Source organism: Bos mutus, chromosome 2 (genome assembly GCF_027580195.1).
Source record: "Bos mutus isolate GX-2022 chromosome 2, NWIPB_WYAK_1.1, whole genome shotgun sequence".
In the NCBI taxonomy this organism is placed as follows: Eukaryota; Metazoa; Chordata; class Mammalia; order Artiodactyla; family Bovidae; genus Bos; species Bos mutus.
Genome location: NC_091618.1, coordinates 103,167,501 through 103,191,316, shown reverse-complemented (window position 1 = coordinate 103,191,316; position 23,816 = coordinate 103,167,501). Strand labels below are relative to the sequence as shown.

The 23,816-nt window shown below is 37.2% G+C and overlaps 1 protein-coding gene across 4 annotated transcripts in view; it reads left to right on the top strand.

Moving 5' to 3' along the window:
* The window catches only part of FIGN (fidgetin, microtubule severing factor), a 132,940-nt gene that overhangs the window by 106,644 nt on the left and 2,480 nt on the right, over positions 1-23,816 (top strand). For 3 of the 4 annotated variants that reach the window (XM_070357649.1, XM_070357641.1, XM_070357657.1), the window contains one exon: positions 17,190-23,816. This exon is cut by the window's right edge and continues 2,480 nt beyond it. In XM_070357649.1, the coding sequence (XP_070213750.1) occupies positions 17,198-19,444 (2,247 nt within the window). In that variant the 5' untranslated portion in view covers positions 17,190-17,197 and the 3' untranslated portion in view covers positions 19,445-23,816. Of the gene's footprint in view, positions 1-16,403; positions 16,660-17,189 lie in introns of all 4 variants that reach the window. The other variant, XM_070357632.1, reaches the window with a different exon arrangement.

The window sequence follows — 23,816 nt, the reverse complement described above, 5'->3', positions numbered from 1 at the left end:
AGTTGGACATGACTGAGCGACTTCACTTTCCCTTTTCACTTTCATGCACTGGAGAAGGAAATGGCAACCCACTCCAGTGTTCTTGCCTGGAGAATCCCAGGGACAAGGGAGCCTGGTGGGCTGCCATCTATGGGGTCACACAGAGTCGGACACGACTGAAGCGACTTAGCAGCAGCAGCAGCTATCCTACTCATGCCCAGACATATCCATGTCTCCTATCTTCTAACCATACCAAGCTACCCTGTTTCCTGAATATTCCAGGTACAGTAAGCCTCATCTATGATTCTGATTGAGTCTTGTCTTGAGCAGGAATACTCATCTCTCTCTATTCTGATAAAATTCTATTCAGCTTTCAAGATATGCCTCAAATCTTAACTTCTCAATATAGCCACCTTCCCCTGCCAGGTTCAGAAGTAAATCTTTTCTTGGGTAAATCACCACCAAATACAGATCGTAAGTTCCATTGGGGCAGAGACCTCTGTCTTCTAGCACTTAGGCCAGAAGCTCTCAAGTTGTAGCAGGTATTCAGATGTTATTATATCATGAGTGCCATCATCATGTTTTAAATAATTTAGCCAACTAGTCCCATTTGTTTTTCTAGTGACAACAAAAGTTGTCAAGATTCAGAGATTTAAGGAAGATTGTTTTCAGGATTCTAGTTTTGAGATTTAAAATACATTTTCTCTGTAAATTATTTTTTCATAATTGACTAACTACTTGAAAACAGAGAGAAAGGAAAGGAAAAGAGAGAAAATAACCCAGTGCCCCAAAAGGAGGTTGAGGGTTGGGGAAGGAGGGGAAGGTTCTTAGAGTAAATATGAAAGAATTTAAGACATAAGTAAAAGAAATTGAATTTTTCTCAGGTTTCATTTTTGTTTGCTTGCTTGGCTGTTTGTTACATGGAAGAATATTGATTTAAGTTTTATTAGCTCAGGAATATGACAAAGGTTCTAAGGATGATAACACTGTTACTAGGTCTTGTGAATCCTTGAAAAGTTTAAGGACTAATGAACCCTAGTTCTTTTAAAAATTATTTGCAAGCTTAAGTATATGACATCTCTGCATGTTCAGACCAGTGTCTCAATGGTAGGGCCAATAAGTGAAGTTTGAAACCTACCTTCTCCTGAAAATCTTGATAATACAAATCTCCCCTTTAGCACTACCATTTTATTATGCCTTATAATCATAACTTGTATTTACGTGGTTATATTTATGTTTTTTATTCTCTGCACTAAAATCTCTTCTACGCACACTCCCTAGATTATTTTTCTCAAATTAAAAATAAAACCAAGGCAAATTCTGCCAACCTTCTATAACTCAGGGTTAAAGCTAGGTAAAATATCTATTAACTAAGTACTCAATTCCTAATTGAAATTCATAATTAAAACTATATCTTCATCATTATGGAAAGTTATTTTGAAAGCTTACCAAAAGAATTGCTCATATTTATCATTAATATTATTACCATCATATTATTTGACATCTTAGGGCCTCTTCACTTTTGTAATAAATTCAAATGTACAAAACATCCACTCTCTTTTCTAAAACATTCATAAATTCTATGATTCAGAAATTAAGTTATTCGAGGTTATGATAAGGCATTCCAAAGGCACTGAAAGGGACCCTCTCTTAATTTTTTGGTTTTTCATTTTTTATATGTGAGTCATTTAAGCATGTAAATATAGGTTTCTAGTAGTTTCATGCACTGGCTTTGTCTTTTGTGGTTCTGAATACGAATTCGGTCAAGACAAAGAAACTGGAAGATATTTTGATCTGAAAGCTATAAGAATTCATAAGGGAATGAGTTGGTTTCTTCTCTGCTTTGTAATGCAAAGAAGTGCATTCCACAAAATCAGATGAAACAAGCCATTAATTTGACAGTCTCAGTTCTCATAGCTATTGATTCAGAAAGCTAAAAACAGATATGGAAGCTTATTGGCTCCAATTAAGAGTCGTGAAGCTTGAGGTAAGAAGAAATGAGAGGGTATTGGGAGAAGAGGAGTCATTCACTAACAGAATCCTTCTCAACGTTTTCTCATGAATGGGTATGAACTCTTGGTCTCCTGGGTTTCAGTTTGTTTGTTTTTTGTACTTTTTCATTTATTGACTCTCTTTATGGAATAGTCTCAGAATGTTTGTTTAGCAAACAAAAAATATTTATCTTATCGTGTGAGACATTTTCATGACAACACGCTCAAGAGCTTCCTCATAAGTCTCAAGAAATATTTTCAATTCCTTCTATACAATTTTATATACATGGAAATACCTCTGGATATACTGTATCGATAGACTAATCAATATAGATTCTATAGGTATACACTTATTTTAGCACATGCATCATCTTGCATGGAAGAACTCCTCTCTTTAGAGGTATGTAGCAGGCCTTTTTTTTTTTTTTTTTGGCCCTTATCAGTAAGAAGACTAACTAACTCTCATGACCACCTTTAGTGCATATAAATAACGTATGTGTGTATATATAGTACTGTTTTTTAATGTTAAGATCTTAGTAAAGAGTGCTACGAAAAGAAAGACTCAAAGAGGAAAATGTTATTCACATTTTTAAGAACAATCCAGGGAACAATAGTGAAGTGGGTTGCAGTTTGCTTCTCCAATCTAACAAAGCAGTATAGCATTATTTGGAACTGCAATTATGAAAGGCCAACATTTCTTCAAATATTCCTTTCAGAATGTCAATTTTTTTCTCATGTTTTAACTTAGTGATAGAAATGCAATTTTTTCCTTTTAATGATGATAATACATTTATATATTGGGTAACTTTTCATGTATAATCAAGTGACAGGAAGGCTTTTTTCTGAGGTATGGGGATGCTGATGAGGAAAATCGTGATAGATAAAATCAATTATCAGTTATAATCAATTATCAGTTATCAGTTCCTTATCATTTGTTAACAAATCCTCAGTTGAAAAACCTTCCGACCAGCTTTGCACTAGACGAAAATTTGCTGTACGTTGGATATAATCTAATAGAAGACGATTGCATTTCCAAGCAGAAAAAAAAAATAAGATTATTGTAATAAATCTAACATCACAGCAACAATTCATGGAGCTTAATTATGACACTACTAAATGTGAAAATCTATTCAGCGCTAGGAACACTTTTCACATTACATTCACGCTAAAGATTGGCTGTTAAGAGCTCATTACTGGTATTTTTCTAAAGAGTGGTTTATTAAACACAGTTACCTAATAAGCATCTTTGGTGGTGCAAATTGCTGAAAACAGTAATGAGTCTGATTAGATTTCATTTCAATTACGACAGCTTGTCTAGCAAAAAATTTATATATGTATATATATTTTTTTTTTTTTCCTGCTGCTTCAGAATCTGGCTACAAGATACTCCAGAGTTTAAAAAATAAAAAGCCACCTCTGTATTTCCTTTCCACAGTTCACTAATGAAGACAGAATTGTCCAAGTCATCATCCAATTTACACACTGTGAAACTAGATGGACAAAGTGGAGTCACAATCATGTTTGCTTAAAAACAGCAAAGCCTGCCTTAACTAATATGTCTAAATAAGGTCACCTTTAGTTTCTCTCTGCTTTGTTTTTTTTTTCCTTAGGAATATAAAACTATAAATGAGATGGAGACTTAAACATGATTCTTTCCTATTTGGATTGTAGAGGTTATTCTCCCGATTAATAGGCTCACCTTTCAATTATGTTTTATCCATGGATCTGCTACTTAAAATCATAACAATACAGAAAGCTGTTGGATTGTGCATGCTAATTATCTCACTGATTTTTTTTTTAATATATTTGGAAAAAATAAAAGAAGCCCAGTTTTATGAATGTGCACTAAAACATCAGAAAGTGTAAAGGAATGTTCATTAGACACTAAACTTGATTTTTATATTTTTAAAAAGTATGTTATTTAGCCACATTTAACAGCTAACCTCCTATTAAATCATGCCTGAATATACTGCTCAAATTGAAAGAAAAAAATTGTTAATGTAAAAAGCCTTTTAAGTGATTAAGCTGTCATTGCTGTCATTCGGGCATTCTAGTAACATTTTAATGCTTCTGAGGGCTATGGCTGGGTTTGCAATCCACTATTTTATATTTTCTGAATAGATTATTTTTAAAGTATAGTATCATTTGACACTGAACTGGATAAAATAATATCTGAAGTAAAATACGAAAACAATGGCTGGATGTAGAAGCATTTTTAAAAAGGAGGCACAATAAAACGTGCTAACCTGAAAAACTTCTCAAGTTAGCTAAGTGATCATGTAATGGCCGTAAGACTGAAAGTCATATATAAAGGAAATTATAGTACTCTTGTAGGCATTTGGATACTTTCAAAAAGATTTACTTAAAAGGAGACCAGTTCCAGGTATTTACTTAAAAGGAGTTCCAGTTAAAGGTTCAGTGAGGAGGAATGCACTTTTAAATCTATGATTCATTAATTCTGTGAATTTTCTGTTCTGTTTAAGGGGGAAAAAAAAACTTTGGTACAGAAAACACAAGAACAATTCTAAATTTACAATTGGAGTACTTTCCTAAGTCAGTTATTATATATTTTAATTTTTGCATTTCAAGGATTTCTTAAACATTTCATCTAGAAAGATTCTAATGAAATGTTTTTCTTTTTGAATAAAATTGAGAACATATGTCAATATACAATATTGTCATTAGGTTTTCTTCTTGAAAAAACTTTACATACGTAAACCTAGACCTCCTTGAAAATGCGTAAGAAGCAGTGTTCATACTGTATTTTGAGGTCATAAATAAGACTTTTAATTTTTATTAACTATGGAAATTTTTTGAAATGTATGACTTGATTCAAACCAAAAATAAATATATAGCTTAAAAAAAACTTTTAAGTGGTTCTTATATTGGATTAAAATATTATGTGTACATCCTAGTTAAATAACAGAATGTGCTTTGGACTCAGATTATAAATAATGAAATAGATCATTTTTAGGATAAAAGCATTTTAAAACATTTTTTTCTTCTCTGTCATCTTCCCCATTTTCTCTATATCCTTTCCACAACTATAGACAGAATAGTTGAGCACACATATACAAGTGCCTAGATTTGATTTTCCTCTATAACCTACCTGTATCACCTGCTGGGTTCTAGTTTTCCTGTTGTTTAGAAACTTTGGGTAAATAGGATGTACACTATTTGAAGAGGTAACAGGAAGATTTGACTTATTTACACTTTTAACACAAGCAACTAAAACTAACAAATTTTGAATTAAATTTCTTTCAAATTATCTACTAATTTATAAATATGACTGGGAAAATAACTTCCTTTTCCTTAAAATTATTAGCAAATACTAGAGCTTATGCAAAACTGAGGCCAATAAAATAGTTCATTATCATCAGTAAGAAGTTTAAAATTATAGAATAGTGTTCACCATATAGAAGCAACATCATTAACAGCTTTGAATTCTGTTGACTGGTTGAGAGCAACCTTACATTTCACTGCTTTATTAAAGTAAGCTGTGTTTATTCATAACAGGATAGAGTTGGATTGGGATTAAAGAAGAATTTATGATCAAAAGGGGATTCCCTGTTGGCTCAGTGGTAAAGAATCTGCCTGCAACGCAGGAGACCAGGGTTCAGTCCCTGGGTCGGGAAGATCCCTTGGAGAAGGAAATGGCAACCCACTCCAGTATTCTTGCCTAGAGAATTCCATGGACAAAAGGAGCCTGCTGGGCTACATCCATGGGGTCACAAGAGTAGGACACAACTGAGCGACTCTTCCTTACTTCCTTCCTTCCTTATAAGCAAAAAAGAGGGATCTGTATTTCATGTGATAAATGCCAGTGGATCAACCATTTATTCAGTTTAGTCAAAACCTAAACTTTTTCTTTTTTTTTTAATCACAGTGACCTTGTGTATACCAACAGTAGATGAAACGATGCAGTTGATTATTGCCTTGGAGAATGCACTTAAGATGGAATCTGAAGAACCAATTTCTTTTTTTGTAGTACCTTCTATTGTTAGCTTTCCCTGAGGATTACTTAGTTGGACACCCCCTCTAGGAAAGGAAATGCCACTTTCTTTAAGGATGCTATAACCCTTTCTTCTGTGTCTGTTTCTTTATGCAGCATTCTTTGTTTTTACAAAAGGAAGAGCGAATAGTGCTAATGACTGGACCGTCATTCACACTGCACTTTAACAGTGTTCTGTTTGTCTTGAAATGAGAGCATCAGAATTACAGATGGTGATGGTACTCAGATTTTTTTTTTTCGCCAAACCATAGAATTGGGCCAGGTAGGGAGAATGGAGAAGAGAGGAAACTACTGTTGTTACTAAGAGCTCTTCATTTTCAATCCTTGACCATGTTGGTTGTATTCCGTAGCAGTTTATCTGCATATGTTGTCTTATATGGACAAAACAACACTAAACCTACCAAAACTCATTTCATGTGTTGCTTTCCATTGCCTTCAGATTAAAGTTATTTTCTTCAGGCTGGACTAAATTATACACAGGTCCCAGGAGTGAAGGACACTGAATTAATGTACTGTGTCACCCAGCCCTGACTATAGAATATTTTTATCAAAGTCCAAGGCACTATTTTGCTATTGCATTAAAAATTAATGCACGGATTGTCAAAAAGAGAAAAATGCCTAAGTAATCTAAACAAATTTTGTCTGGGCTTTGCACACTTTAGAGTCACCTTAAGTGATGAGTTTTTAAGGAGAATGGTTGGAGGTGTGTACCTATATGTAAATAGTATTTTTACTCCTTTGTCTAATTACATGAGAGAGACCGCCAAATTAAATAAGTAGTCTTAATAATTTATTTTGTTTTATGTAAACTGTCTTTTTTAGAGCAAGGTTTCAGAGGAACACAAAAAGAGGTTAAATGCAAATTCCATCTTACACAAGGTCATGGGGCTTGGGAGATTCTCTGTCAGTACGGTATATTGGGCAAAAATGAGTGTAGTTCAGCTTAAATATAACTAAATTGAGCTTTGGACTTATATATACTTGAAATAGAATAGGCACATGCAAATAACTATTTACAAATAGCACTACATACACATAACGATTAGCATAACATTTTAGCAGTGTGAACAAGGACATTAACTAGCCATGTCATAATTCAAGATTGGTACCATGCCTGGTTTGTGTTAATTAAAAATGAAAATTTATTTTATATGGCACAAGAGTATCTGGAGAATCAACTGAAATTACCTCAGACTTTTAGGATGATGGTAATGTTATCTCAGCAGAGTCCTTTTTTAAAATAAATATTCAGAACACATAGGAAATGCACAGTACTTGTGGCATTTGGCTTTCTCTTTCTGGATCAGTCATACAGGCTGGATACTGTGAATCTAGCATGGGGCTTTCAGGTTGTGTTAACCCCATTTATCCCTGCACGCTACAGCTCACCTGTTATTTACACACTTAAGAGGGTTGATACTGCAGAACAAGGGGAGTGCTCTGTTGTGACACAGAGCATACATATTCATTAGCCCTGGCAGTCCCTATGGACAGACGTGGTGTGTCCTGATGGTCTTAGTATGACAAAAAGAACTGGAGTGGGGGAAGGGTAGATGGCCTAATGGATTGAAAACGTACATGGAAAAAGGGGAGAGACAGAATGAGTAATGAAAGGCCATAAAGTAACAACTTTAAAGGTTAACTACAAAGCACTATTTAAAGTGATTAAAATTGTCTAAAATCATTCACAGAGGTAGAATAAACAAGATTACATCTGATTCAACATGGGAATATCAGTCCTCTTACCCACTAACCCTCAAACTATTCCCCTTGCAATAGTTGATAGCACCTGACACTAAGTACTAAGATTCAGAGTATGAATCGTTTGTGTATTTTAAATTGTGTGTATACACATTCTTTTGAATTAATTATGGTAGGATATGCACAAAATTTTGGACACTGCTTTTTACTTGATTTAGATAATTACTCAAAAACTTGTACACATATGCTTTTGTAAAACTACCCCCTGCAAAGAGGAAAACCCACAAATCTAAACTATAATTTTAAAATATATGGATTTTATGTGAGTGTGGTTGTATGTTCACTTGAATACTTTTGAGTATGGGAAATTTTATGACCCTCACAGGAGAAGAATAATTATTTATTTAAATTGTCCTAACCCTCGTCCATGCTCCCAGGATCCCTCACCTGAAGCTAAGTACTAGCCTCCTAATTTCTCTCTCAGTTTCTGCCCTTGCTTTCTTGTGGGCCTTATTTAAAATAGAAGAATTGTTGAAGGATAGGGAAGCCTGGCATGCTGTAGTCCATGGGGTCATTAAGAGTCAGACACAACTCAGCAGCTGAACAACCAACAATTCTTCTATTTTTTATTTGCTTCAGGTATTAGGCTGTCTGTCTTGCTAATGTATTGAACACAGGACTGGTGGCCTAAAAATGATATTTCTCTCATCAATGTAACTTGCTTTGCATAAGTGCTTATGCATTCATCCTCATAAATGCAGTCATTCTCTTTTATATATGACTTGAATGTTAAAAATGATGACCTATGAGACCCATGCGTACCAAGTTTCAACCTCATTATGAAATATTGGCAAATAAACATTTTTATACTTTGTCACATTTTGATGAGTGAATACTATGTTGCCGTGAATAAAATTTAATGCATTTTAGGGAAACTGATTCAGATCATAAGCTACCCACAAATTTAATTGAAAGACAGAGTCTATGCCATTCTAGTCCAAGTCATGATGCCTGTAATATTGAATACTTGCTTTTAAAGCCCAAAATGATGACATACAGAATAAGATCAGTTGCTTATCCAGATATCATCTACCCAACAAATTCCTATAAGAATTAAGTAGCATAAGTTTGGAGTAACTTAAAGTCTCAAAAGTTGTACTAGAATTTATAATTGACTATTACTATTGAATGAAGTATTGATTTGTGGAATCAGAACCTATGTCATATTCGGGGAGCATATTAGGAATGGTGGAGACTGATGTGGAAAACAACTAGAAAAAGTGTCTAACAAATCAAAGCGAGCAGCGGGGTGAACACGGAAATGGCAGCAGTCTGGAGACCAGTGTTTTTAAGGAATCATTTCTCGTTTTACACTGTTGTACTAGTGCCACTGAATCAGCCGGAAAATATCAACTATTTTCCCTGTGCTTTGAGTGGGAGGGCAGGAATGCATCTAATAAGAAGAATTTGGAAAAAATTTAAAGGCACTACTTTTTAAGTTTTAAAGTACTATACTTGCTGGTTTTCAAGAAAATGTACTCAAGTGGAAGAACTGAAGCTTGAAGCCTCAGAGTGAAGTCATAATTTTAACTGCTTATGTGGCCAGCAGATACTGTAGAAATATCTGTTGTCGTAATAGGAAGTTGGAATGTCATGACAAAGTAGAGGGGGCATGCCATGTCTAGAGGGACCTCAGGTTTGGCCAATGGTTGCCAGGCAAGAATGAGATCTAGGCTTATAAGATCAATCAGCTTGTCTTGAAAAAGTGGGCTATGTGGAAATACAGTTTCTTTTATTATAAAGTTGACTGATTTTTAAAACTCTGGACTGGCCAAACAAAACATAGTTACAGGTTACATGCTGCCTTCTTGCTGTCAGGTAGCAATTTCTCTATATTGGATGGTGAAGTATTTAAACTATATTTACTAAGGACCATTTAGCCATAAATGCCTTTGTGAGTTTTAAAAAGGATTGCTTATGCAAATGAGGTAGAGTAGGGGGAGGGAGTAATTTGCTGCAAACTGTATTATAATTTGGGGTCTTGAGGTATGAAAATGTGATTTAAAGAGAAAAATCTTTGACAGTATTGCTATATAATTAGAATGTCTTATTTTCAGACTGTGGGTTGTGAGATCATCCTTAACTGGTTTTAAATCTCTGTTGTTTCTTACTTGTGGTCTCCACAGTGAGTCACAAACACCATTAAGAATAAATACTATACAATAGTTTGAATTTTTGACATCTTTTTGATTAAGAAGATCATGTTCTGTGTTTTGCTGAGTATGAAAGAATTTCTGTACCTTTCTTACAACCAACACACCCAGTGGAAAATTTCCTTTTCAGTGGCTGTCCAGAAGTTGAAGAAAAAGTGATTTGTAAATTCTAGGAGTCATTTTAGTTTTTCTTCTGTCTAGTCAGTTTTGTTTTGTTTTGTGTTTAATTCATCTCTGGCTTTTTCAAAATAAATGCATAACAAGAAACACTTGTGTAGCAGGTCACAGTTGGAAACAATTTTCACAAATATTGCTGCTTTAGGTAACTTTAGTAACAATCCAGTAAGGTATATGTGCATGTGTGCTCAGTCATTTCAGTCCTGTCTGACTCTGCAACCCTGTGGACTGCAGCCTGCCAAGGTCCTCTATCCGTGGGATTCCCCAGGCAAGAATACTGGAGTGGGTTGCCGGTGCCCTTCTCCAGGCGATCTTGCTGACCCAAGGATAGAACCTGCTTTTCTCCTGCAGCTCCTGCATTGGCAGATGGGTTCTTTACCACTAGTACCACCTGGGAAGTCCCCTGATAAGGTATATGATACCATTATTGTCTATATTTAATGACTGAAAAAAGTGAGTATAATATACTTACATGATTTCACCAAGATTAGAACAAATAAGTGAAGGCATGGATCAGGGCCAGTGGTCTGATTTTCGAGCTCGGGATATTCACTCTTCAGACAAAATTCTAGGACCTTTATGTTTTCTCCAGTCCATTCTTTCCCAACAATCCAGTAATGCCTCCAAATAAAATACTGTGTTAGATAGTATTCAACCTCACAGTACTCCATGACAAGTGAAGTACTGAACTATAGCGGAGGCTGTCTGGACTGGGGACTAGGTCATTAGAAAGATCCCCTAATCTCTAAAATCCAAGTTTAAGAAACATTAGAATGTGAAATTATAAAGAATGCAGAAAGCTGGGAAAGTTTGTTATCTGGTAATTGGATCCCCTTGATTTAATTTCTTAGCATTGAACCACATAGTGGACCCTCAATTTGTTGACTAATTAAGATGTACAGTTCCTATATCATATTCAGTTTATAAAGGACTTTTCATTTTGGTGTTCTAAAGATGGAACCTATTTAAATTGACTAAGGATAATGTATATTTCTGTGTTTGTACCCTTCACTTTTCACTTGATACTACTTTTAAATATGACATCACATTTTCATCTAAGAGTTACTAGGAAATGGACTAAGGAAGATTTCAGATCAAATAGATTAGGACGGGTCATACTAGATACTGCTGTGTTGGCCTCTTGGCTTATGAGGGTGGGTACACAAAAGCAGAATGCTCTTAGTCTGCGGGACATTTCAATTGGTCATCACTTCCCTTGAAGGATAAAGGTAAGTAGATACTGCATGGAGCCAGTTTTCAGTACCAGGAAGTTTATAGTCCCCCTCTCAAACTATTTTTTTTTTTTCAATTGGAGAATAATTGCATGATACAATATTGTGATGGTTTCTGCCCTACATCTACATGAATCAGCCATAGGCATACATATGCCCCTCCCTCTTGAACCACTCTCCCATCTCCCTCCCCACCCCACCCCTCTAGGGTGTCACAGAGCACCAGCTTTGGGTTCCCTGCATCATACGGCAAATTTCCACTGGCTCTCTCTTTTACATCTGGAAATATATATGTTTTAATACTACTCCCTCAAATCATCCCACCCTCTCCTTCCCCCACTGTGACCAAACGTCTGTCCTTTATGTCTCAGATGCCTCATTATTTAGTGAATGTATTTGCTACTGTCTACTGGAAATTTTGAATGTTCTGTGTTAGTTCTGCCATTTCCTACGTAGCAGATGATGAATCTGTTGCATTATTAGGCTAAGGAGCCTAATTATTATTAGGCTAATAATTACTTTATTGTATTTACACCAGTAGTGTTTGTTTTCTAGAGAGACTCTTGGTAAGTATAGTGTCCAGTTTTTTGTTTTTTGTTTTAAATGAAATGAAAGGTTCAGAAGTACAGCAGCCCAAAGGAGTGTAGTAGGTGTAAGGATGTCGTGCAGGTCTGTGTGAGCGCTGTGCAGCTTTTAGAGCAAGCCTGCCATGCCTGCAGGTGTTTGCCTCAGGTGCCTGCCCTTAGGAAGTCTGAGAAAACCTGCAAATGAAGGCAGAGTCCCTAACGGCCAGAATTACCCTGTGGGAACCTTGGAGAAGAGAGCAGCTTTTACAGACCTTGTGAACTTTGAATAGCAGACGTATGTTAGGAGTGGGGGTGGGGCAGGCTTAGATTAATATTTCCAGGAATGTGTGCTAAAAATGCTTTCTAGAAGACCTGGTTTTTTATCCCCAATTTCCTCCTATTCTGCAAGTTGTTTTTATGTCCTTCATTTTTCTGTGTAACAGTTTCCTTATCATTTTGAAGCTATGACAAAACTTTTAAGGATGCCACAGTTGTTTTGTTTCAAACTAATCAAAGAGTAAAATAGAAATAAAGCAACGAGGCAGCAACTGTTTAGTAATTAAATCTAAGTTATAAAATGGTCAGTAATGATAAGAATGGAAAATGTTATCCAAATTGACCAGTTTTATGGGAAATCCAGACTTGTTCAATTATATATACATAAATTCATCCTATTACAATAAAATAACAAAATGCTTAGGCTTTTTACTATAGTATCTGTCATCCTTGTGAACACTTAAGGTATCTTAAAAGCAATTTTCTATTAAATTACATATTTTAAAAACAAACACATTGCATTGTGAAATTTGCCAGCTGTTTTCTTAAGAATTTTATAATACTTTCAAAAATAAAAATTGATGTTTTGGAACAATTCTTCAATTATCTTGAACTGTTTTTCTTACTTTCCACTGTTTTCTGAATTTTTATTGTTCCTATTAAGCTATTTCTAGACAGCAGTGGGAGTTATTGTGCTGGAGTCCTGTTTCTAATAACATTAAAATAGTATTGTTTCTGAGGTTTTTCTCTTCATGTTCCAAAGAGAACCATATAAAAGCTTTTTTAAAACCCATCTTGTTATTTGGGTGCCAAGTTAAATGACACGCGTGTGCTACTTCTTACAGATAACAGCAGTGTAATCAAAGGGAGTGTGATAGTTTGTTTAAAGAACATTTGGCTCTACATTTTTCTTCCACTGCACATCAGAACTATCACCACAAATAAATAGAACAATAATGACAATGAAAAGAAGTCTCATTTTCATGACTCTTTGCGACCCCATGAACTGCAGCCTACCAGACTCCTCCGTCCATGGGATTTTCCAGGCAAGAGTCCTGGAGTGGGTTGCCATTGCCTTCTCCGAGTTCTATTTCTAATTAGTATTAAAGTTCAAGAAACTGAGGAAAAAGTTCTTTGTGCTCCTGTAGATCAGGACAGTCTCCTGAACACTGGCTTCTTGAGCTCCTACTAGTATCAGGAACTAGTTTATGGTTTAGCTATTAATTTGTACTTTCAAATGTTATTAATGATTTTAAAGTACAATAAATACTCATGTTTCAGGGGATGTGAATAATTCTGTTCTCTTAAGGTTATTTAATGGAAGCTCATACTTAACTTTTGCAGCCTTGCTTATTAGGTTGTTATTTAGTATGAATCAATAAATAAACTTTCAATTATCTTGGTAAGCATACCCAAAAATAGCATGAGAATCAAAAGGGAGTGGTGTATCTAGTAATTGTTCCAAATAAATAATTTTGATAGGATTTTTGCTTAATTTCAGATGAAATAGAAATCTTAAGAAATTTAATTATTTTTGCTAGAGTGAAACTATGCAGTTCAACTATGCATTTTACTACCCAGTGAAAATGGCCAACCTGTTTTATTTAAATTTTATATTCCTGTCTTTCACAGTGACTATAACTTACCAAAAAACTTGTGCATATATTTTACAAATGATTAATTCACAAGGAAAATTTTAAGCCCAGTGGAGGTGAAAGTTGCCCTTTTTGTTTATTTTTTAAAATAATTACTCTAAAGCTAAAGTGGTCTCATTTTTTTTAAAAATAGACACTTTTTTTATAGAAAAAATCATGTTTTTTATGTATGTTTGTTGAATAATGCCAATAATGGCTTAGCTCAACTAACTGAAAGGAAACCAGACCTTTTATGGGTGTGTGTACATGTGTGTGTAAGTGTTGTGTTGTGTTTGTGAAAAAAATTCCATTGCCTGTGACTCCTAAATTATTTTTGAGACCTTATTTTCAAGATACTTATTCATATTTCTTCTGTATCAATCTAATCAAATTCCTACTCATAGCATATGTGTTTTCTTGTTTTCTCAACTCTGTATTTTGATAATCTTTTAAGGAAAAAAAAAAATCCTAATAGAAAGTCCCTGGAAATAATTTACAGAACTAATGAATTTGTAGGTCTTTTAGACAGTTCTACATTACAGTCACATTAATATTCTCTCGTTTTTATAAGGCTTGAAAGTAAATCCCATGACACTAGAAGAATTTAGATACTGATTACTTGCGATTGGTTCCTGGTGATTTGCTCTTAATAATTTCCAGTTGAATTTAATGAAAGTGTGATTCCTGAAATGCTGCTTCATTAAAATTGCATCTTTTCCCCTTTAAGTGTGGTCTCGGTCATTTCACCCATTTTGCGGTGTGTTTTCCTCCCCCTTAAAAAGTAATGATTGAGAAAGCAGAAACAATTAAGAATATCACTTTAGTTCTTCCTAGAAGACTCCCCTGCACCGCCCCCCTCCCCCCCGACACAACCCAGAGTTCCTCTTAAGTGAAATGATGCAAGCTACACTTTATCAGGACTTTATAATATATTGTTTACAATTGATGAGATTTTTTTTTAATATACTTTTAAAAGAGAAACATGATGATTTGGGGGGAGATGAAGAAAAGTAAAGAATCTATTGTGTGTACAAGAGAAGTAAGGTATTTAGATTTTTTTTACTAAAAAATTCATTATATATTCAAATATATGAAGCTTGATTAAGTTATACAGTGCAGCATTCAGATTTAATTTAACTGAGATGGTGATTTGCAAATGAATATCTACATGGATCCTTTTTTAAAATCCAAATGCAAATGAGTACAATTGCAGTAAAATATATTTGCAAATGAATCCTGTTACTTTATTCATTTATTGTGTAATTACTGCAATCCTTCCCACCTTGTTTTCAGTATTTCTTAATCATTAAGTCGGAAGCATGACAGCAGTGCCAGCCCTGGCATGATTCTCTTTGACTAAAACCTTGTAAATTAACACAATTAGCACAGCATCATCCTGCTAATTAACTTCCAGTGTCTGGTGCAGTGGCTTTGCAAACAAGGAAGAGGGAGTCAGAAGGGAATCAACATGCCATTCTGTTACCAAACTCTGTGCTATGTTCAGTTTAGCTCAGTAAGTCAAAGCTGGCCATGTCAGAAGCCAGAGTCAGGTAATGAAGAGCTAAAGGGGTTGGAGGAGGAAAGCATAAGGGGGTAGGAGCTGTCAACATAGACTGCGGTAATTCAGAAGGGAGCTTATGCCACAGATGCTTCATTTAGACCAGACCTCCTTCTTATCAAGGAATCGCTGCCAGAGGGCACAAGAGAGTTTGCAAAATTCACTTAGGGTAATACAAAGGAGATTAAGGAAGCCTGCTTAATATAGCTGTATCAGAATAGGAAGTGTTCCAATCAAGAAGAGATTAGGAGGAGTCAGCACTGGGAAATAGAACAGGGTTCCAGTGCTCTTCTGTAACTAAGTATATGAGAGTCCTCAAGGGTACATTATAAATCCCTTTGGGTGCTGGTTCCCTAATGTGGGAAGTAAGGTAATGTCTAAGGTCTCTCTGTAAACTGTAAAATTCAAATGATTCTCTGACTCTGGTTCATATTTTCTCTCTCTTTTTAAATATATTTATCTATTTATTTGGCTGTGTTGGGTCTTAGTTGCTGCACTCAGGATCTTTCATTGCCATGCACAGATTCTCTAGTTGTGGCGTGCAGGCTCAGCAGTTGTGGTGCTCAGGCTTAGTTGCCCCACAGAGTATGGGATCTTAGTTCCCCAACTAAGGATCAAACCTGCATTCCCTGCATTGCAAGGTGGATTCTTAACCACTGGGACAACCAGGGAAGTCCTTGCTTTGTATTTTCTCTTAAATGAGAAAATAGTCCTGTATACTTGGCTACGTAGTCACCTTGCTTCACTTAGTAGCAGATGATAGAGTTACATACACGTAGCATCTCATTTTCTAGTTGTATTGTTCGAGTATATGCCACTACACATAAATGTAAAGAGTCAGAATCCAGATTCTCTGTGTTCTTATCTTCCCTTTTACCTGCTTCTTTCCTATCTCCCCCTTACTCTCTTCATAAATATATATGAATATATATATATATATTCTCCCCTCTTAGTACCTTGGAAGCTGTAAGGCAGAGGGAACGATGATAACAAACGGAAGGAGAACACTAGCTAGAAGACCGACAGACAAGTGATGCTTGTTTTTTTTTTTTTTTTTTTTTCAGAGTTTCAACAACAGAACTGAGAGGCAGAAAGGAGCCAGTTGTAATTCATACCGAGTTGTAGGCTTTGTGTGATGAAAGCGATGGAGCGCTGCCTGGGAGATTGCTTTGCTGCACTCCACGAAGCAGATTTGAAACTGTCGTGGACCACTTTAGATGAGAGTTGGATTATGGAATGACCTGCTATGTCTGTGTCATATTGTTCTGCACAGGGAGCATTATACTGTGCTAACTAGGTGTTCAGTACCAAATAAGAGAGGTATCCTAGATGTGATCTGTCAGCTGTGTCTCATTTTTATATTGGTTAAAATATAAAACAGAAACTGTGGTGTGAAGAGGCAGGATAGCTAGATATGGCACATGTTAATACTATCCCGAACTAGATGCTTAAAATGTATGCATATTATATTGTGAGAACCAGTGACTGAATTCTAATTTGGCAGGGATGTGTGTGTACATATATATATGTGTTTCTGTGTGTGTGTAGCAAGTAACTCTATGGGCTTAGCAGAAATAAATTTGCTTATTACTCAAGAATGAAAAAACTGTAGGTCTTCTACAGAGTTTTCATTTAAATTCCGTTTACTTTTTGTCCAGGGCTGAAATTCAGTCCCTTTTCTAGATGTATGCATGGTAGAGACCATCATAGGTGTTATAAACTGTGGAAATCCTTTATAACGTCACTATCGTTGGTAGAAAATAATGGGTAACAAAAGAAGTTGGGTGGAAAAGCTTTAATAGTTCTGATGAGTATCTAAATAAATTAACCTTCTCCCCCCAAATCTTCAGGCTTGAAGATGCAGTGGACGCCAGAGCACGCCCAGTGGCCCGAACAGCACTTTGACATCACCTCCACTACTCGGTCCCCTGCCCACAAAGTTGAAGCTTACAGAGGTCATTTGCAGCGCACCTACCAGTACGCCTGGGCAAACGACGACATATCTGCTCTGACGGCATCCAACCTACTAAAAAAATATGCAGAGAAGTATTCTGGCATTTTGGAAGGCCCTGTGGACCGACCCGTACTCAGCAACTACTCAGATGCACCATCAGGACTAGTGAATGGTCGGAAGAATGAAAGTGAACCCTGGCAGCCTTCCTTGAATTCAGACGCTGTTTATCCCATGAACTGTGTTCCGGATGTTATCACTGCCAGCAAAGCTGGAGTCAGTTCAGCCCTCCCTCCAGCAGATGTCTCTGCAAGTATAGGGAGCTCTCCTGGGGTGGCCAGCAACCTGACAGAACCTAGTTATTCGAGTAGTACCTGTGGAAGCCACACTGTACCTAGTCTGCATACAGGGCTCCCATCTCAGGAATATGCCCCAGGATACAACGGCTCGTATTTGCATTCTACTTACAGTAGCCAGCCAGCACCTGCACTTCCTTCACCTCATCCTTCTCCTCTGCATAGCTCTGGGCTCCTACAGCCGCCACCACCACCTCCTCCACCACCAGCCCTGGTCCCAGGCTACAATGGGACCTCTAACCTTTCCAGTTACAGCTACCCCTCTGCTAGCTATCCTCCTCAGACTGCTGTGGGATCGGGGTATAGTCCTGGGGGTGCGCCCCCTCCTCCTTCCGCATATCTGCCTTCAGGAATTCCTGCTCCCACACCCCTGCCCCCCACCACTGTTCCTGGCTACACCTACCAGGGTCACGGTTTGACACCGATCGCACCCTCGGCTCTGACAAACAGTTCGGCAAGTTCTCTCAAAAGGAAAGCTTTCTATATGGCAGGGCAAGGAGACATGGACTCCAGTTATGGAAATTACAGCTATGGCCAACAGAGATCTACACAGAGTCCTATGTACAGAATGTCCGACAGCAGCATTTCAAACTCAAATCGGGGGAATGGCTTTGACAGAAGTGCTGAAACATCATCCTTAGCATTTAAGCCAACGAAGCAGCTAATGTCCTCTGAACAGCAAAGGAAATTCAGCAGCCAGTCCAGTAGGGCTCTGACCCCTCCCTCCTACAGTACTGCTAAAAATTCACTGGGATCAAGATCCAGTGAATCCTTTGGGAAGTACACGTCGCCAGTGATGAGCGAACACGGGGAGGAGCACAGGCAGCTCCTCTCTCACCCCATGCAAGGCCCTGGACTCCGTGCAGCTACCTCAGCCAACCACTCCGTGGACGAGCAACTGAAGAATACAGACACACACCTCATTGACCTGGTAACCAATGAGATTATCACCCAAGGACCGCCAGTGGACTGGAATGACATCGCAGGTCTCGACCTGGTAAAGGCTGTCATTAAAGAGGAGGTTTTATGGCCTGTGTTGAGGTCAGACGCTTTCAGTGGACTGACGGCCTTACCTCGGAGCATCCTTTTATTTGGACCTCGGGGAACAGGCAAAACATTATTGGGCAGATGCATAGCTAGTCAGCTGGGGGCCACATTTTTCAAAATTGCCGGTTCTGGACTTATTGCCAAGTGGTTAGGAGAAGCAGAAAAAATTATCCACGCCTCTTTCCTGGTGGCCAGATGTCGTCAGCCCTCAGTGATTTTTGTCAGTGACATTGACATGCTTCTCTCCTCTCAAGTGAGTGAGGAACACAGTCCAGTCAGTCGGATGAGAACCGAATTTCTGATGCAGCTGGACACTGTGCTAACGTCAGCTGAGGACCAAATCATAGTGATCTGTGCCACCAGTAAACCAGAAGAGATAGACGAATCTCTTCGGAGGTACTTCATGAAACGACTTTTAATCCCACTTCCTGACAGCACAGCGAGGCACCAGATAATAGTGCAACTGCTCTCACAGCACAATTACTGTCTCAATGACAAGGAGTTTGCACTGCTCGTCCAGCGCACAGAAGGCTTTTCTGGGCTAGACGTGGCTCATCTGTGTCAGGAAGCAGTGGTGGGCCCCCTCCATGCCATGCCAGCCACAGACCTGTCAGCCATTATGCCCAGCCAGTTGAGGCCGGTTACGTATCAAGACTTTGAAAATGCTTTCTGCAAGATTCAGCCTAGCATATCTCAAAAAGAGCTTGATATGTATGTTGAATGGAACAAAATGTTTGGTTGCAGTCAGTGATAACTTCTTTTAAAAAAAAAATGTGATGAATGTTGGCGTGCACACACACACATAAAGCCTGCTACATAGGGTATAGAGCCCCTTTCCAGTAGTGTTTAAATCGCAAAGGGTACTGGGGAAGAAGACGATTAAGTTGCATCTTTCGAGTCAGGGTAGATTTGGTGGAAGAAGGCATCCAATCAGACCTTCGGATGTGAAAGCCCCAGATGACAGAAAGCATCTGCCGATGCTCAGTTCGGTTCAAGCTAGACAACACTCACCAAGGAGCAAGGTGCAAGTGTGTTGATTTCAGAAGGACGTGAACCTCGTGTGTTGATTCCATTCTGCTGTTCTCGAGATTTAGTTGCTGTCAAGTGCCTGGAGTGGTGCTTTATTTTTTGTTTGCCTCACAATTACATTGGTGGCATGTGCTAATATAAAGAGCTTTAACTTCAAACATTATTGGACTAAAGAGATGAACGGTTGTGTTTCAACAGAAAACCAGATTTTTGCCATTTTAAGAGCAACAGTATTCCTCAATCCTGTCTGTTCTGCAGTATTAAGCTAAGAACAGGTAAAACAGGGTAACGGTAATCTGGACCTTAATTTCTGCAGTTCATTTCTTTTAATGTTCTTGTCTGCAAAAACTCAGGAAAGTGATTGTGTTTTGTACAGTACCTCAAAGGAATGTGTTGAAAGCACTATGTACTGCTGAGAGTAATGGGATAGGCTTCAATGTTACTTTATATTAAAATGTATGTTTACCTCAACAATTGGAAAATAGCAAGGAAAATTACTTTGAATGTATCCGGAAAAATACTGACGCGTGATACAACTGAATATTTACAATTTAAAGTAAAAATGGAAGGATTTTTTTAAAAGGTTCTTTCACTAATTATGGGGAATTAACCAGAGCAGAATAATTCTTTATATCAATACCTGCAAGAGTTCTTCGTACGTTGCTCCTTGATAACGAAGTGAAAATATTCTTAAAAGGTACACTGGTTAATGGAAAGCTATTTACTCAGTCTGTGTTAGTGTCTGGAGCAGTCAGCCACAAGACCTGTTTAGGACCCTGAAAGTCACAGTACCTGAAAACTAGGACTGTCTTTTTCCTGCAGAGGTGGTAACGGTGGTGGTGCTGGTAGTTTGCAAGTTCTCCCGGAAAACTGCTGGAAATGGTGTCATTCTCTTCACTAATCTAGCTTATAGGCTTGCCATGCTGTTTGACAGAATGCAGAAGATAACAGCCAAAACAAACAAGCAAACAAACAAACAAATACAGAAAACAACCAACCAACTTATATATATCCACAAAGAATATGTCTGCACCCCCTCTCCTCCTTTGGGACTCCTCTCTTGTCAGTGCAATTTTGCTTCTCCTTTTGAAATCTTCTGGGCTGTAGTGCTCCCACATTCATTTCTACCTCAGTTTTGTTACATTTCTCCTGGAAAGTCAAGTAGAAAATTGGAAGTAGACACACACACACACACACACACACACACACACGCACACATACACATGCACACGCACACACCAACAGATACAGCTTGCCAAATGTGTTACTTTGTTTTCTTTCATCTTTTCCTATAAATCTAGTTTCCAAAAAAATACCAGTCTTCATGCTCACTTCTACCTGGGCCCACCCCCAGTCCAACAGCATATGTAGCATTTTTCTTAGTTTCCCACTCCTTTCCTGCTCCCCAAGTTGTTCTTTGTATCCTTTAATGCTTTATGTGCAACTTTACATTGCTAGCTGACTGATGTTCGGCAATGCCTCTGAACCGACACAGAGTAGGCCATAGCCTCCCAAAGCCACTGCCCATGCATAAGCAGTACAGCCTGGCTTTTTGAATGTATTTTTCCTGTTTTTATTTTTTATTTTATTTTATTTTTTTTTTAGTTGAGAGATGCAGTAACAAAACTGTTGCAAAGCACTGGCATTTTATGTATTCAAAAAGTGATGTACATTTTTACAGACTTTAAATAAATGCAATGAGAAGCCCTAAGAAAGGTCTTTCTGTTATTGTTTTGTTTTCCTTCCATATTTCTTTTTTTTTTATTTTTACTGATTTCATCTACAATGTCAAATTCTCTGAAATGCTTAACATAGAGAAAGCTAATGAAGGACATCATGATATTTCTGAGATTTTATGATGCTTGATCATTACTCCCCTTTTTTCTTATTTTTCTTGCTAAAAACTGAGCAGATGAACTAGAATTAAATTTACTCTGATTTTCTATCAATTAAACCTATTCTTACATATAAATATTCCATATTAAAAAGTAGTGCCTTTCATTAAGGATACAAAAAGTAATATTTAAGTACTTCCTCTGCTTTTCACAAGTGAATAAACACTACAATCGTGTTCTGGCGCTACCCTGCACACATCCCTTATTGTAAGGAAATTCTAATAACCCCATTAACTTGTAGGTTCATATTGATCTCACTGACAAGTTTACTTTTGCACAGTGCTGACCTATTTTCAGTCTTTTGGACGTCACATTTCATTTCTGCCAACATGCTGTGTTCACTTGAAAGCAACTGGCAAGTTTTGACAAACCCAGTCTTATTTAGACAACTTTGGAAAATCCAGTATTGACCCACATTTCTGTGGCTAGTAAGAGTTAATGCCAAATATATGACTGCACTATTGTGTTTTACACTCATTTATAAAACTGAAAATAACGTCATGCATATTGGCTTTTAGCTTTAAATGACTTAAAAATTACCTTTGAGCTATGAGTGGTCAAAAATCCATGTATTGAGGTAGAAGCTGAAGTTGTGTGTGAATTTCATTTAGCCTAATGAATACTAGGATTTGATCTCTTAGGAAATTGGGCATGCTGAAGAAATGAAGATCTGTTGAGGGAGATAAGGCTGACCTTTGAGGAAGTAGTGCTGTCCTGTGAGTCTTTGATTCTTCGTGGCAGCATTTTGAGCTCGTCTATGGACTAGCCTAATAATGAGCTCTATTCTGACCATCCTTTCTTGAGCTTGGGGTGGGGGTGGGATACCACATCCTGAGAATTGAATGTGTACAATCAGTGATGGTACAACTGAGTAATGGGGCTTCATAGTCTTGGCCTCTTTGACTGCTAAGAATTTGGAGAAGGCTACTAATGAAGGTAAGGTAATGAGCCAGTCCAAATCTCTTGCCGTCTGGCCAGGGGATTTGAGCCAGTCTACTTAACAGCCCCTAATTTCTTTCTTCACAACTGCAGTAACATTTCCAACAGGGACAAAAAGGAAGTGAAGGAAACTACTTCAGTAGAAGGATCAATAGAAATTCAAGAGGTAGTTCATAATGACCTTATGGGTGACACAAATGGAAATACTCTACACTTCTGGCATGCTTCTCACCAAAATATTTAGAACATTAGTGACAATATAGAAAACTTTGCTGACTGAGCTGATCAATGGAATGTGAAGGCAGTATACTTTAAGGCTATTTACTTTCACACAGAATGTTTATCTATTAGTCAGTTTGTATTCTACTCAAATGCAGATAGACGGGTATAATGTTTTCTTGTGCATTTGAAACCCATCAAGGAGAAAATAAACCATTCCACTCAAATACATAGGCCAAACACCATCTGGGCCAGTGATAAAAACTATCCAGAGGCTATGCTATGTAAAATACCAAGGTCAATTTACATTGGTTGCATAGTACTTGGCTATGCAGTTTTCAGAAGAATACATCCAAAAAAGTCCAAATTAATTCCCACAATACTTTGTTGTAAATTTAAATATATTTGTGGGTTGGAATATATGTTTTTGAAGCATATAGAATTTATTTCTCTGAAAATGTGTCCAACTCCAAACAGAAAGTTACTTTTTTATAATCTCATTCTCATTTTTTTTTTTAACAAGAATTGGGTATCATGATCATTGAAGCTATTTTGGAAAGTGAAAGGGACACAGTTTGTTGAACTATTGAGGCCACGAAAGTTCTAATATATATACATATATATATATAATTTGTGTGTATGTTTGTGTGTGTGTACGTGTGCTGTTTTCACCACCAACGATTTGAACTTTAAAACTATTTTACATTACTTGGAAACAACTGGTTACTTCCTCTCTTCATATATGCAGAGATATACATGACCACTTTACAATTCAAAGCATTTCAGTGCTTTTTCTTTTGAAAAGTAAAGCCTTCGGTTGTTGAATCACCTGCTGATTTTCATATGAAGCACATTAGCAAACATGGAGCTATTAGTGTTTCAGAATTCAAAACCAGCTGTACTTGTGACTAACTCACACATGAACTGAAGCTCACAGTCTGCTAAGACCTCTGGTTGACATTCGATTTTGAACCTGCCAGATGCATTTGTGTGAACCAGGGATACTGCATCTTTAATGAACAAGTCTCTTCTCTTTCCCCT